General features: G+C 45.4%; 1 protein-coding gene across 1 annotated transcript; it reads left to right on the forward strand.

The window, feature by feature from the left end:
• Nucleotides 1–9,796: 9,796 nt before the first annotated feature.
• Nucleotides 9,797–12,216, forward strand: LOC149439017 (uncharacterized). The gene is made up of 3 exons (XM_089659577.1): nt 9,797–10,244; nt 10,449–10,775; nt 11,924–12,216. Exons 1-3 carry the CDS (start codon nt 9,797–9,799, stop codon nt 12,214–12,216), a joined length of 1,068 nt encoding a protein of 355 aa, XP_089515703.1.
• Nucleotides 12,217–15,780: the final 3,564 nt, after the last annotated feature.

The raw sequence follows: 15,780 nt of genomic DNA on the forward strand, positions 1-15,780 counted from the left end.
GTGTGTAGTGTGGAGGGGGACCAGCGATGTACTGGTACATCCCTGGACTTTGAATGGTTATACCAGGATGATGCCTACAGCCAGCAAAGGGTCACTTTGTGTGTGTGTGTGGAGGGGGGTGTATGTGTGGTGTGTGTGTGTGGATGATGCCTACAGCTGCCCAATCCAGCAAACAGACAGCCTTATCCAGCAAAGAGACATCACAATCAAGCAAAGAGACAACCCAATCCACCAAAGAGACACCTCCATATAGTAAAGAGATGGCCCAATCCAGCAAAGAGACAGCCTTATTCAGCAAAGAGACATCCCAATCAAGTAAAGAGAGCCCAATCCAGCAATGAGACAGCTCCATATAGCAAAGAGACAGCCAAATCCAGTGTAGAGACAGCTCCATATAGCAAGGAGATGGCTCAATCTAGCAAAGAGACAGCCCCATCCATCAAAGAAACAGCTCCTTATAGCAAAGAAATGGCCCAATCCAGCAAAGAGACAGCTCAGTCCACCCCCCCCCCCCCACACACATATATATGTGCGTGTGTGTATATTATATATATATATAAATAATTGTATACCCTAACCCCAAAAATGTGTATCACATAAAATGAATAATATAAATAACCATCAAAAAGAAAAATTTAAAAAACAAAAATACACATATCATGATAAACAATTAAGAATTCTGGATTATTAAAAAATAAACAATGATGCTTGGCCATAAGTAAAAATGTCAGTTGGGTACATAAAAAAAAATATATAAAAATTAAAGTTGAGCAGATACACAACTATAACAATCAAGAAGAATAACTACACAATTATCTAAATATCACTAATAAAACAATAACATTTAGACCATTTAGGCATAAATAATGTCAAAAATCCACCTGGTTTCCTTTTTGGATAATTCTCCCACCCTGTGTATTCCCCTCCAGTGCATATTTATCCTATCAGCTCCTAAGAATTGTAATGATTTAAGATCACTATTTTGAATTCTCCTAATGGAGGGGAACACTATGATTCTTATAACCAATTTTTTATATTCTGTATGTACTCCACTATCTCCAGTAGTGACACCCCAATTTTCTGTAGTAACACCGCATCCCCCCATCTCCTTTAGTGACACCCCCTGTCAGGGTTCTGTCCTCGGCAGAGGTGTTAGGAGACCTGGGACCCCTGCCAGTACTTTGCATGGCCGCAGAAGTTCACATTGGCTCAAATCTGGCACCAAACAGTCATTATAAGGAAGTCCTGCAGTACTCTCAGGCACTGGTTGATCTCAGGCTTCCTAGTACCTTTTGTTTCCTTGCTATCCTGACTTGTGATTTCCTGTTAACGACTTGGCTTGCTCCTGGACCTGTCTGCTCTGTTTAACCCCGACCTGACCCCGGCTTGTCTAACGGATCTTCTCTACTGCTCTCTGTGTATGACGTCCGCTATCCCTTTTGACTACATCTGCTCCGATCCCCACCTGGCACCCGACCTTGGCTAGAACTGGTTGTCCTGTGATCCTCTGTTCTCTGGAAGACCTGCATACCTCGCACAGGCACCTCTGTCTGTAGACCCCATCTCAGTGCATCAGCCGTGCTCCTGGGTGGACCACCACACAAGCACTCCCACAGGCGACCTGTGCTACTCTGGGCCTGACTCCTGCTGTCCCACCTTCAGGGGAGTCTGGAACTTAGAAGGGAAGCCCTCTCTCCATTGGCCTCTGTCACCAGGTACGTGATACCCCCATTTTCTTTAGTGACACCCATATCATCTTTAGTGACAACCCCAATCCCCTATAATGACAGCCCTATCCATTTTTTTAAACAAACAGGATTGCTTTATTGAAGGAGTATATACAGCTCATGGCATACCAGTAAACAGTATGACGTGGTGAAATGCCAAAAAAAAAAAAAAAACCAAACAGTCCAACAAGACAAAGCGGCATGGTTGTTAATAAGCTAATACGCTTCAGAATATAAAAGTAGTATGAGACAAGAGAGGGTTCCCAGGTCTAGCTTTTGCTAGACTCCCCCACCAACTTCCCCACCAAAAAAAGTAAAGGAAAAAACAGGAGGGAAGGGAATGCAGGAGGGGTGCAAAAGAGGGTTTAGGAGAGAGGGAAGGAAGGGAGCAAGGGGGGAAGAAAGAGGACAATGGGGTCAGGTGGGGGGGGCCACCAAAAGGCTATCCTTCCGCACGGATAGGTGTCAGAGCCTGCACAGTAGTACCCCTTACCGGGACGTCTATGGGAGCCAAACCTTGTCATACTTCCAGGACCGGTATTAGACTGTTTTGCTCCCTAGGCAAGACCAGCTACGTGCATCCCCCCGACCCCCCCAAAAAAAAAATATTAAAAAAAATTAAAAAGCAGTAAAATATATTAAATCAACAATACATGAAACTGCTAAATTTCTTTTAATTTGCAAAAACATGTGCCGTAAGATGCCACCAGCACTGATATTAAAGACAAAATATATATTAACCAAATATAAATAACTGTATTAACCAATCAGACAGAGAAACAAAAAACAAAGAGAGACAGAGTTACAAAACTCCACTGTGATCAGCAGCTGCCAGCCGGCTTGCAGTAAGGGACTGAGTCTGAGAGGAACACTTGAAGGAGCTGAAGTTCAGCTGCTACACTGGCCCCAGACACTTGGCATCTTCCTCTACATCTCACATGATCAATCAGCATCTGCTCCCCTCACTCTCACCATTGTTCACCCCTCTCCTCCTCCCGTCACCTCTGTGACCCACCATCCTCCTAGGCTCGGTTCACCTCTGATGGCTCCTGACGGGGTTCGGAGTCCAGGCTGTGACTCTCAATGAGAACAGGCGGCCTCCCAGCACTCCACCGCTTCCCTCTCATACACATCGGGCCCCGATCATCCTACCCACATAGGGTAAACCTTAAAACCAGAGCACACCCCCACCTATTGATTAACTGCAGCTGTGTAGAAGGAGCACTGGACCCACCCCATTCAGGCACTAGCTGGCTCCCTGTTACATCTGGAGGATCATATGTGCCAGTGTGTGTACCAGAGCTGTACGTAACGATCCTCTGATCTTAGATTGCTGACCGGCCGGGGTCCTGGGCTAATGTCATCACTTCCCATCCTAGGGGGAGCCGACACTTCACTGCTACATGGAATATTGTCATGTGTGTATATATGTACTAATGGTCATGTGTGTGGACAGGCTGTGAGACAATTGTGCAGAGTACAGATACCCTCATTCCCCATCATCCCCTGTGTATGAGGAGGGGGGGACTCTGCAGAGAAATGAAGAATTTATACAAGAGGTCCATATGCCACACAGAGTGCCGGCCTGTGCTGTGCCCAGGCGCCCCTGGGTGGCAGTGTGCCATAGGCAGCTGCCTAGTGGAAGCATCGGCCTTGCATACTGCCAAGGACAACCATCACTGATGTAAGTCAATTTATAAAGTGGCAGAGCAGCATCAATCATGGCTTCCCAGGACGACACAGGAGGGAGGTCCACTTACACAATTCTTTCTTCTTCACATAAAACAATAAATCCGTAATCTGATATGATGAGCTTTCTGAGCATCTTCAGGAGCCCCCCCAGAACCAGCTCCAGGGACATAGGAATGGACAATTGTAACCTAAGGTTAATGAGTTCAAACACATCTGACCAGAAAACAGTAATCTTAGGGCAGTCCCAAAACCTATGGAAATATGAGCTTGGATGGATGTGACAGCGTGGGCATGGATCATGAGCCAGGTAGATTCTATGGAGTCTCAGGGGAGTATAATATACTTTATGTAAAACTTTGGTCTGTATCAGCTTGTCTTTAGAGGAAATTACCAGTTTAGGGCAATGCTCAAGACATTCCTCCCAATCCTTGTTATCCAGGGACAGAATGTCACCCTTCCAAAGATCCCACATTTGGGAGAATCTACTCACAAAAGTGTCCCATATAAGGCAGATAGAGGTTTGTGAAGGCCACCCTGGGTCAACAAGTCTTCCACAGCATCAGCTTGGAGGAGAGGCGTCTGAGAAAATTAAGACCTGGCTGCATGTTACAACTGGAAGTATCCAAATAACATTCAGTCTGGCAGCTGGAATGCTTGAGAGAGTTGAGAAAAGGATAACAAAGAGCCAGTAGGCAAAGTGATGTCCTCCAGAGTACCCCCATCTCCCTTAGTGAAAACCCCCATCTCCTATAGTGACATCCAGCCAGGGGCGGACTGACAACTCATGGGGCCCCCAGGCAAAAGGGGATCATGGGGCCCCTGTGTCCTTGCCCAAACTAAAAAAAAACCTATGAAAAAGGTACCAGGGGCATCTCATAGGGCTATAGGTAGTTATTAAGAGGTTGTTAATTAAGTTATCGTGTCACCCAATGTTTGGTTTCCATTCAGTAGCCAAAAAAGGCATTCAAAAAAGGGGGGTTTGTGAAAAGAGATTCACAGAAAAGCGGCTACATTATGAACAGACCGTGACACTCAGAAAATTTTCCAAAAATTATGCTTTATTACACAGATATAAATATGACATATGGGCATTTGCCCTGGTTTACCATCACCTCAGTATGAGACAGTAACACACAGACCTAAAACCATATAAAATGACATCAAGACCGGTCTAAATGTATGTGCAACAGAAAAAGTGACTACAAGAGTCTAATATCTCTGTAGTACAAACACATAGGTAAACACTTCCCAAAAGAGGTGTATCCAAAAATTATACCATAGGTATACCATAATATTGAATAATGAATTTACACCAATATCATAATGGTGAATCCCGAACAGGGAATCCAAAAATTATACTATGGATATACGTATATCACATGTATGAAATGCAGTAAGCACAATAAGCGTGAAGAGGGGAACAGTAAGCCTCAGGCCTGTTTGGAAAAAGACATAAATGTCAAATATATGATGCAATACATTCCTGTGCCGGCACACGTGGTTGGGGCCCGTTCATCTGTAATGTGAACAGCTGTATCATAAAGCTCTTGAATGGAAATAAGCCTCATTTATTCCCAGGATGGGAGAAAAGGTGCAGATTGCAGCACTCTGCTTGAAATGGTGTCTTCACCACTGTATGTGGACTACACACCACCCTTTGTAGGAAAAGCAAGACATATCCCAAGGAATCTTCTGCCTGTTGAACTATATGCGGTATGTCCTGTATCCTACACAAAGCACCATAATGTCCCCATCCTGTAGTGAAACAAATAATGTGGGAAGTCACTGACAGAGCTTGCACTCAATAAGATATGTAGGTCATATTGATCACAGAGGACCATATATCTAATGTCCTGTAACAATCCACTCACCACCTGTGCCGTGGATAAAAGGAATGAAAGAGATGTCCTTCATGGATATTGCCAAACACGGCCACAGAGGCCCAGGAACCACCGCTGACATCCGCCGATATACCGCGGGTTCCAGCCCCCTCTCAGCGCCTGTGCTGCTCACGCTTGCCTCATGGCATGTGAAGATGGCTTCCTCCTTATGGGTCAGCGTGCGTTCCACCTAGTGCGCATGACCGGAAGTGACGTATCTGACGTATGACGTCAACGCGTTTCGCCGATGGGCGTATCTCACTCAGCTTCGTCAGGACCAATGGGACAACTGCATTTCAATATCCTATTTATAGTGGGTAAAGACCCACCCATTTATGCAAAAGAGGTGACCTGCAGTTGTTCCTAATGGAAGAAAACAAGGGGGGGGGCTAAATACTTAGCACAGCTACTGGTCTTAATTAAAGTTAAAAAGGCAGGCGGCTGGAGTCCACAGAGAGGGGAGAGGCTTAATATTTTTACCAAAACATATATTAATCAAAGATCATAAATTACATATGCCAGTCTGTTGGGGCTTTTGTCACACTTTAACCAGGAGATGGCGATATAAATCAGAGAATCACCAATTCCATCCACTGAATCGGGTTTTTAGGGAGACAATATCAATTATCAAAAGATACCAACAAATACCACAAGATGGCAATATAATCTGGAAATTCACATGAGGGTCATTATAACAAAATTTGTTATTTGTTTTGTTACAGGACATTAGATATACGGTCCTCTGTGATCAATATGACCTACATATCTTATTGAGTGCAAGCTCTGTCAGTGACTTCCCACATTATTTGTTTCACTACAGGATGGGGACATTATGGTGCTTTGTGTAGGATACAGGACATACCGCATATAGTTCAACAGGCAGAAGATTCCTTGGGATATGTCTTGCTTTTCCTACAAAGGGTGGTGTGTAGTCCACATACAGTGGTGAAGACACCATTTCAAGCAGAGTGCTGCAATCTGCACCTTTTCTCCCATCCTGGGAATAAATGGGGCTTATTTCCATTCAAGAGCTTTATGACACAGCTGTTCACATTACAGATGAACGGGCCCCAACCACGTGTGCCGGCACAGGAATGTATTGCATCATATATTTGACATTTATGTCTTTTTCCAAACAGGCCTGAGGCTTACTGTTCCCCTCTTCACGCTTATTGTGCTTACTGCATTTCATACATGTGATATACGTATATCCATAGTATAATTTTTGGGATTCCCTGTTCGGGATTCACCATTATGATATTGGTGTAAATTCATTATTCAATATTATGGTATACCTATGGTATAATTTTTGGATACACCTCTTTTGGGAAGTGTTTACCTATGTGTTTGTACTACAGAGATATTAGACTCTTGTAGTCACTTTTTCTGTTGCACATACATTTAGACCGGTCTTGATGTCATTTTATATGGTTTTAGGTCTGTGTGTTACTGTCTCATACTGAGGTGATGGTAAACCAGGGCAAATGCCCATATGTCATATTTATATCTGTGTAATAAAGCATAATTTTTGGAAAATTTTCTGAGTGTCACGGTCTGTTCATAATGTAGCCGCTTTTCTGTGAATCTCTTTTCACAAACCCCCCTTTTTTGCATCTCATAGGGCCCCTACTGACCCCGGGCCCTCAGGCAGTGCCCGAGTTTCCAAATGGTCAGTCCGTCCCTGCATCCAACTATCTCCTACAGTGACATCCCCATCTCTTTAATGGCCTTCTTCTGTGCCTTGTTCATATGCAGATCAACTGTTGCACCATCCCATGATCATGTACAGATCACTCCATGTTTAACTCCTGGCCAAGACCCACCTAGCAAGGGCGACGCATCTTCCACAAGCAATGACCTACCTATCACCTACGTACTGCTGACTCTGCCAGGTGTTAGCAAGGCCCTATGTCACTGCCAGTAAGGGCCATGCTGGCCAATGGCCCCTCCAACCGTTCTTCTGCACAGGAACAAGATTGGGTACATACACCTGTAACGTGGAGAAACTTTCATCTTTGATTATTCGCATTCTCCCGGTCCGAAGCACACTTCCAGAATTAAGTGTAGCACTAATCCCATAGGAGCCGAAGAAATGCTGTCCAGATTTCCCCACAATCTTTGCCCCGCTGCCAGGCACACAAGCTCATTCATACATTTCTCCATTGACCAGTCTAGGGGTATTGTTTTGTGGTTTTTATTTTTGGAGAACTTGGATAGAGTTGAGGGTATTAGGTTGGATACTCCAAAAAACAAGAACTATGTACAACTTGAGGACTAGTATTCTCTCTGGAAAAGCTGTAGTGTAGTAGTTGAATGAAAACGCCCTATTTTGCATTACAAGAGCAGAGTCCCTGTTAAGCAAAGGCTAAGATGGACTAAGCCCTTCGGAACACCAGCTGGTGTCCCCTTTAGCTACATCCACAGCTAAAGCACCAGATAGGTATTAGCAGCAAAAAGTCTCTAAGGTCTTTCAGGGGGGTCTGTACACTGATACCAGACCAGATCTTCAGTAGATGGTCCATCAGTCGGCTCTTAGCAATACCCATGTCTCAGCATTCAGACCCTCAGGTCGCCCACCTGAGGCCTCTCAATAGCAGACATGTAAGCAATGCTCTGGAGAGGCAGCGAGCCCTTCCAGGCTGGACTGGTCCTCTTCAGGGAAGAGATCCTGAGCTCATTGAATATATACAGTATCTCAGCATACCATCAGAGCCTGCCTCTCTGGGATAGGCCAGGGCTGTATCAATATTCAGGCTGCCATCTGCAAATCTCCACACCTTTCATCCAGAAACTTCTCAAGGTCTCTGGAGGCAGAGGGAGCTATCAGATTAGCAGCAGCTGAACTCACGTAGTAGACCTGACTAGCAGAATGCAACTTCACAGTGAGCAGATTATACTTATTTCTAACAAACAATCACAACCACACTCACTACAGTATGACAACTAAATGTACTTATCAAAGCACACTAAATCTGTGTATCTAAACCTAGCATCTAACTAGGAGGGTGCTACATCAGAGATGTCCACATGTTCAGCCTTTTAAAGTTTTACTCTAGCAGAAACAATAAGTACAGTTCTTGGCCAACACACTCTCTTCACCCCCATCTGTTTGAGCTTGACGTCCATAATTCTGCACACTGCATGTCCAACATTGACATAGAATGGCCGCCCATCTCTTCCATTGTCTTCACTGCAGGTCCTCATAGGTGAGCTCTCCCCTGGAACTTCTACTGGGCCTACCCTGAAGGGTTTACTTTGTAAGGCTACACACTTGCATGGCAGCATACTTGGGGTTGCCATTTCTTACATGCTCTAATTCTATGTGTGTATTTTTTTTTCCTCCTCCTCTCTGTTATATCTCTATATATCTATTTTACTATTCTTCTGTTCATAGTCATTACTAGGGTTGGGCTTGATGTTTGAGTCGAAAGTACGTTCAACTCAAACATCGGCCATTGGTGTGTTTGGCAAACAAACGCCCACCGTGCCCCACAAAGCACTGTACCCTGACAGTGCATGATCATTGGCCAAAGCAATGCACCTGATCACAGGTCAGCCACCCCACCCCCTTGTGACATCATCACAGTATTTAAGAACTGTCAGTCCAGCGTATTTGTCAGATGGTTGGAACCAGTGTCAAAAGAGGACGTCTTCGGCATCAGCAGTGGTGGACAGTGTGATTGACGTTGGATCTACTTCGGGGGACATTTTTTTAATTTTTGTTTTTAATAAAGGACTTGTCAGAGATGAGTCTCCTGTTATTTTTTACACTACATTTTTTTTTTTGTGAATGTGTAGCGGTACCATGTACCCCATGTACACTTATTACCATGGAGGGGGCTGGGATCTGGGGTCCCCCTTGTTAAAGGCCTGCCCCCAGACCCCACAACCACCAGCCACGGTTGTGCAGAAGAGGCCCTTGTCCTCATCAACATGAGGACAAGGTGCTTGAGTGGGGTGGAGCCCCAAAGCACCCCCCCATGTTGAGGGCATGTGGCCTGGTATAGTTCAGGAGGAAGGGGAGCGCTTGCTTGTCCCAGGGGTGGACTGACCATTTGGAAACTCGGGCATTGCCCGAGGGCCCGGGGTCATTAGGGGGCCCCATGAGATGCCCCTGGTACCTTTTTCATAGGCTTTTTTTGAGTTTGGGCAAGGACACAGGGGCGCCATGATCCCCTATTGCCCGGGGGCCCCATGAGTTGTCAGTCCGCCCCTGGCTTGTCCCCACCCCTTTCCTGACCTGTGGGGCTGTATGCTCGGATAAGGGTCTGGTATGGACTTTTGGGGGGGGGGGAGACACCCCCATTCCAAAATTAAAAAAAAAATGGTGTCCCCCTCAAAATCCATACCAGACCCGAAGGACTTGGTATGGATGGGGGGACCTCACACCATGTTTTAAAACATTTTTTAATTGCTGGAAATTCTTTTTATATTCAGCTCTCAGCTGAAACATTAAATAATGTTTTCACTACTAAATAAGAATATAACTCATGCGGTATGAAGTATCTGTGCGGTATGAAGGATCTGTGCGGTATGAAGTATCTGTGCGGTATGAAGGATCTGTGCGGTATGAAGGATCTGTGCGGTATGAAGGATCTGTGCGGTATGAAGTATCTGTGCGGTATGAAGTATCTGTGCGGTATGAAGGATCTGTGCGGTATGAAGTATCTGTGCGGTATGAAGGATCTGTGCGGTATGAAGGATCTGTGCGGTATGAAGGATCTGTGCGGTATGAAGTATCTGTGCGGTATGAAGGATCTGTGCGGTATGAAGGATCTGTGCGGTATGAAGGATCTGTGCGGTATGAAGTATCTGTGCGGTATGAAGGATCTGTGCGGTATGAAGTATCTGTGCGGTATGAAGGATCTGTGCGGTATGAAGTATCTGTGCGGTATGAAGGATCTGTGCGGTATGAAGTATCTGTGCGGTATGAAGGATCTGTGCGGTATGAAGGATCTGTGCGGTATCTTAGTGAGTTGTCACTGTTTGAAGTTCTCAGTCCAACTTTCATCAGGTTTGAATGTTCGACCGTTAACCGAACACGGGGGGTGTTCGGCCCATCACTAGTCATGACACCAGAAATTGCAGTTGGAATTTATGGACACTGTGAAGGTTCTGCTGACATTTCTGATCTGTGGTCTCTTCCCAGGTCTCCTGTGTATGCTGATCATCCCGGTGTCACCAGGAACGGTGTATGTACAGAGCGGATCCGACATCACTGACTGTAATATGAAGTGTCCTCATGATGATGTTATAATGGAGCTGTACAGACAGTGTGGAGGGGAGGAGAGGACACTGCTGGAAAATCTATGTTATATAAATTACACCAAATCACGTGACCCCAGACTCCAAATGCACACAGGGAGCGGCTGCTGGAAGCTGACACATGCCAGGAAGGATGACTCCTGTGTGTATAAGGTCTGGTGTTATGATACTCTGGGTTATCTATTGTCCTCTACAGAGATCCGTGTTCTGGGTAAGAGTCTACATACTTCATCAAATAACATCACACCGCTCTGTGGGAGAAAACATTGTGTTTGAAATCTGTTTCCAATGGTGCAGCACAGTGGCCTAGTGGTTAACATTCTTGTCTTGCAGCACTGAAATCCTTGGTTTGAATCTCAACCAGGACACTATCTGCATGGAGTTTTCATCTTCTCCCTGTGCTTGCCTTGGTTTCCTTCCCCACTCCAAACAAAGGCTAGTTGGCCACTGTCCAAACTGGCTTTTCTGGGTCAGGGGTCTCCAAACTTTCATAACAAAGGGCCAGCTTATAGTCCCTCAGACTTTAGGGTGGCCAGTGGGAATAGAAAATATCCCAGCATCAGTGGCAGTCCTCCATTGTTTGCATCAGCGAGGGGAAATGCTCCCCATTGTTGGTGTCAGTGAGAGGAATTGTGCCCCATGTCTGGTGTCATTGGGAAGAGTCATGCCCCATTATTGATGTCATTGTGCCCCATCATTGGGGTCATTAGGAGGACTTGTGCCCCTTCATTTCAGTGGGAGGAATTATACCCCATTGTTGGTGTCAGTGGATGAAATATCGCCCTTAACTGTGGGCAGGATAAGCTTCCCTGAAGCCCTTTAATAAAATCAATCAAAGGGCTTCAGGGAAGCTTATCCTGCCCTCAGCTAATAATGGAATCTTCTACTCTTCCAACCAGTCCATCCCCCACAGTTACTACCTTTTGTACCACTAGCCCCTCCCTCCTAGATTGTAAGCTCCCAGGATCAGGCCCTCATATCCCTCTTGTATTGAACTGTATTGTTGCTGTATTGTCTCCCGTTATATTGTAAAGTGCTGAGCAAACTGTTGGCACCATAAATCCTGTATAATAATAATAATAAAGGGCTGCATCTGGCCTCCGGGCCCTAGTTCGGAGATGATTGTTTTAGATCAATGGTCTCCAAACTGAAGCCCGGAGGCCAGTTGTGGCCCCTTGCTTGCCTTTATCTGGTCCTTGGCACTATACCACCAACTTTCACCAATGATGGAGCACCATTCCCCCAACTGACACCATTAATGTGGCACTATGTCTCCTATTTCTTTGTATGTATTTCATGTATCTGGGCTCCATGTTACTGACCTATGACTGATGGTGACTGTCCTTCTGATAATTCCAGATCCGGTTCTCATCTCCAACATCACCAGTAATGGCAGCCGGCTGGGTGAGGACATGGCGGTGAGCGTCCAGTTCTCTGGAGAAGAGAGCGCTGTGACCTGGGAGGTGGACGGGGAGCCCCTCCCTGAAAGATACCGGCTGATAGATGACAATAGGACGCTGATTATCCCCAGTGTGCAGAGAGACGACGCCGAGAGGAGATTCCGGGTCAGGATCACCAACCCGGTCAGTGAGGAGATCCGGGAATACCGGCTGAAGGTCAGAGGTGAGAGGAGCAATCACTGGGGGGAATAATGCGATCTGTAGAGAAGATAATCAAAGTGGAAATAGTAGCATTGTGTCATGTTGTCTCTTCTCTGCTCTCCAGTGAGCACGTTCTCAGCACAGAAACCTCAGCTTCCCATGGACACGTGTGTGGGTGTGTTAGAGCCAACGTTAACACACATTGTTGAGCATATGTGCACTGGTGCGCCGTTGCCCCTGACCCTGGATTATGGTTTACAGGGTATCACGTGATTGCTATGTGATCACATGTTCAAAATGTTAACAAAGCTGTTATGAATTATTTTCATTCAAAACAGCTGTGCTTCCTATAAGGATGCTATGATTGGCCTGCAGCTATCACATGGTACCTCAGCCAATCTCAGCACCCTGTACCATGTGATAGCTGTGGGCCAATCACAGCATCACTAGAGTAAGCACAGCTGTTGTGAATGAAATTCATTCATGGCAGTTCAAACAATCACTATAACAACAATCACAGAAAAAAAAATCCTGATCACCCCTGAACACTGAACTACACTGATGACAGCATGTAAAAAATTGTAAAAAAAAAGGAAATAAATTGTAAAAAAAAAAAAAAAGTTACAAAAAACTGAATACAATTTTTTACTGTCACCGGTCAGTATTTCTGACCACCACCACACCAGTCATATGATGCACTGGTGACAGTATATAAAATAAATTGTAAAAAAAAACCCCACACATTTTATTTCATTTATTTATTTTCCAAAAAAAATTTAAAAACTCACCATGCCTCTTACTAAATCTCTACATTTTAAAAAGGGGTTATTTGTGGGGTATTTATACTTTCCTGGCATTTTAAGGGCCTCACAAAATGAGATCGGCCATCAGTACATCAGGACCGATCAGTTTTCAAATATATATCCCATAGTTTTTAGACGCTAAAATCAGGGGTGTATTTGTCTAGGCATCACAAAACCAAAACACACCACTGGCTGGAACGTCCACACAAACCAATCAATATACACTTATTGGGATTTTTTTCCAGAAACATGGAGCAGAATACATTTCAGCCTAAATTTACGAAGAAATTTGATTTGATTGGATGTTTTATAACGGAAAGCAAAAAATATTTTTTTTTCAAAATTTACATTTTTTTTTTCGTTTACATAATAAAAAAAACAGTGGTGATCATATACCACCAAAAGAAAGCTCTATTTGTTTGAAAAAAATATTTTCATTCCAAACTCATCACATGACCTCTCAATTACCAGGTAAAGTAGCGCAGTGCTACTTTAAAAAAAGAAAAAAAAAGAAAAAAGGTCATGAAGGGGGTAAAACCTTCAGCAGGGCAAGCGGTTAACTTAGTAAATGAGTCGGAGTTGTGCCAACTTCATTTCTCCAATCACGTGTAAGCAAAACACCCATTTTTTTTTATTGCATATGTTGGTATGTTATTTATCATTTGTGTGTATGACATTTACTTTCTCACAGATTCCAATTCATATAGAAGATGGAGTCGGGCTGTTTTACTCCTTGCTGGTCTTGGTGTCCTAGGAACTCTGTGGCTTTACTTTAAATACCAGGTAATTCATATTCTCTCTCTCTCCCTCTCTTTCTGTCTCTTTGTCTCTCTCTCTCTCTGTCTCTCTCGGTCTCTCTGTCTCCGTCTCTCTCTCTCTGTCTCTCTGTCTCTCTCTCGGTCTCTCTGCCTCTCTCTCTGTCTCTCTTTCTCTCTCGGTCTCTCTGCCTCTCTCTCTGTCTCTCTTTCTCTCTCGGTCTCTCTGTCTCTCTCGGTCTCTCTGTCTCTGTGTCTCTCTCTCTGTCTCTGTCTCTCTTGGTCTCTTTGTCTCTGTCTCTCTCGGTCTCTCTGTCTGTCTCTCTCGGTCTCTCTCTGTCTCTCTGTCTCTGTCTCTCTCGGTCTCTCTGTCTCTCTCGGTCTCTCGGTCTCTCTCGGTCTCTCTCTCTCTGTCTCTCTCTCTCTCTCTGTCTCTCTGCCTCTGTCTCTCTGCCTCTGTCTCTCTGCCTCTGTCTCTCTGTCTGTCTCTGTCTGTCTCTCTCTGTCTGTCTCTCTCTGTCTCTGTCTGTCTCTCTCGGTCTCTGTCTGTCTCTTTCTCTCTCGGTCTCTCTGTCTCTCTGTCTCTTTCTCTCTCGGTCTCTCTGTCTCTCTTGGTCTCTCTGTCTCTCTCGGTCTCTCTGTCTCTGTCTCTCTCAGTCTCTCTGTCTCTCTCGGTGTCTCTGTCTCTATCTCTCTCTGACTGTCTCTGTCTCTCTCTGACTGTCTCTGTCTCTCTCGGTCTCTCTGTCTCTCTCTCTGTCTCTCTCTCTCTGACTGTCTCTGTCTCTCTGTCTCTCTCGGTCTCTCTGTCTCTCTGCTCTTTTGAAGTGCACTGTATTTGTCTCTTTTCTCCTCTTTGTCTGAGGATCGCAGTCATCTACCAGCCCCCGGGCCCAGTTTCACGCTTTCTTGATGATTTCTCGGTATGGCTACCATACTTTCTCTCCTCTGAGGTGCCTGCCATCATCCTCGGTGACTTTAACATCCCAGTCAATGCTCACACCTCAGCCACCTCTCAACTACTCAACCTAACTTCCTTTTTTAACCTAACACAATGGTCACAATCCACCACCCACTCCAATGGCAACACCTTCGACCTTGTATTCACCCATCTATGCACTCCCTGTAACCTCTCTAACACCCCTTTTCCTCTCTCTGATCACAACTTTATCAGCTTCACACTCTCCCTGCCTCCTACCTCCCTGCCTCCTACCTCCCATGCCTCCAACCAGCAAACCGTTACCTGTAGAAACCTCCATCACCTCAACCCTGGCCTTCTCCACTCTGCTACTGAGCTCCTCTATGATGAAATTGCACCCCTGTCCTGCCCAGAGCTGGCCACATCTGCCTACAACACCTATCTATCATCCTCCCTGGACGCTCTTGCTCCTCTCTCTACACGCAGAACCAGGCCTCGCCTGTCACAACCCTGGCAAACAGATGACACCAGAGGTCTCAAAAGATGCAGCCGTGTTCTTGAGCGAGCATGGCGTAAAACTAAATCCCTGAAAGACTTTATTCTCTACAAATCCGCTCTTCTCAAATACAACTCCAGCCTCCACGCTGCTAAGCAAACCTACTATAACACTCTCATCAAGACCCTCTCATCCAATCCTCGTCAACTCTTCTCTACCATTAATTCCTTACTCCACCCCCCACTGCCTCCACCTACCAACTTACTTACTGCACAGGAGATTGCCAGTCACTTCAAGAAGAAGATCGACACAATTCATGATTAGATCTCCAGTGTCAAGCTTCCTCCTCCAACCAACATACCAGGCCCAACACCAAACTCTACACTCTCCTCCTTCAACCCTGTTACCACTGAGGAAGTTACCGAACTCCTTTCCAAGGCTCACTTCACCACCTGTCCCCTGGATCCTGTCCCCTCACAATTATTGCAGCCTCCGTCCTGCTCTATCCTAAACTCTCTAACCCACATCTTCAACCTCTCTCTCTCCACAGGCACGTTTCCCTCCCCGCTCAAACATGCACTGGTTACCCCCATACTTAAAAAACCCTCGCTGGACCCCACCTGTCTGAATAACTTAAGACCC

This window comes from Staurois parvus, unplaced genomic scaffold (genome assembly GCF_062004578.1).
Source record: "Staurois parvus isolate SC_StPar_1 unplaced genomic scaffold, SC_StPar_1.0 ptg001166l, whole genome shotgun sequence".
Classification (NCBI taxonomy): Eukaryota; Metazoa; Chordata; class Amphibia; order Anura; family Ranidae; genus Staurois; species Staurois parvus.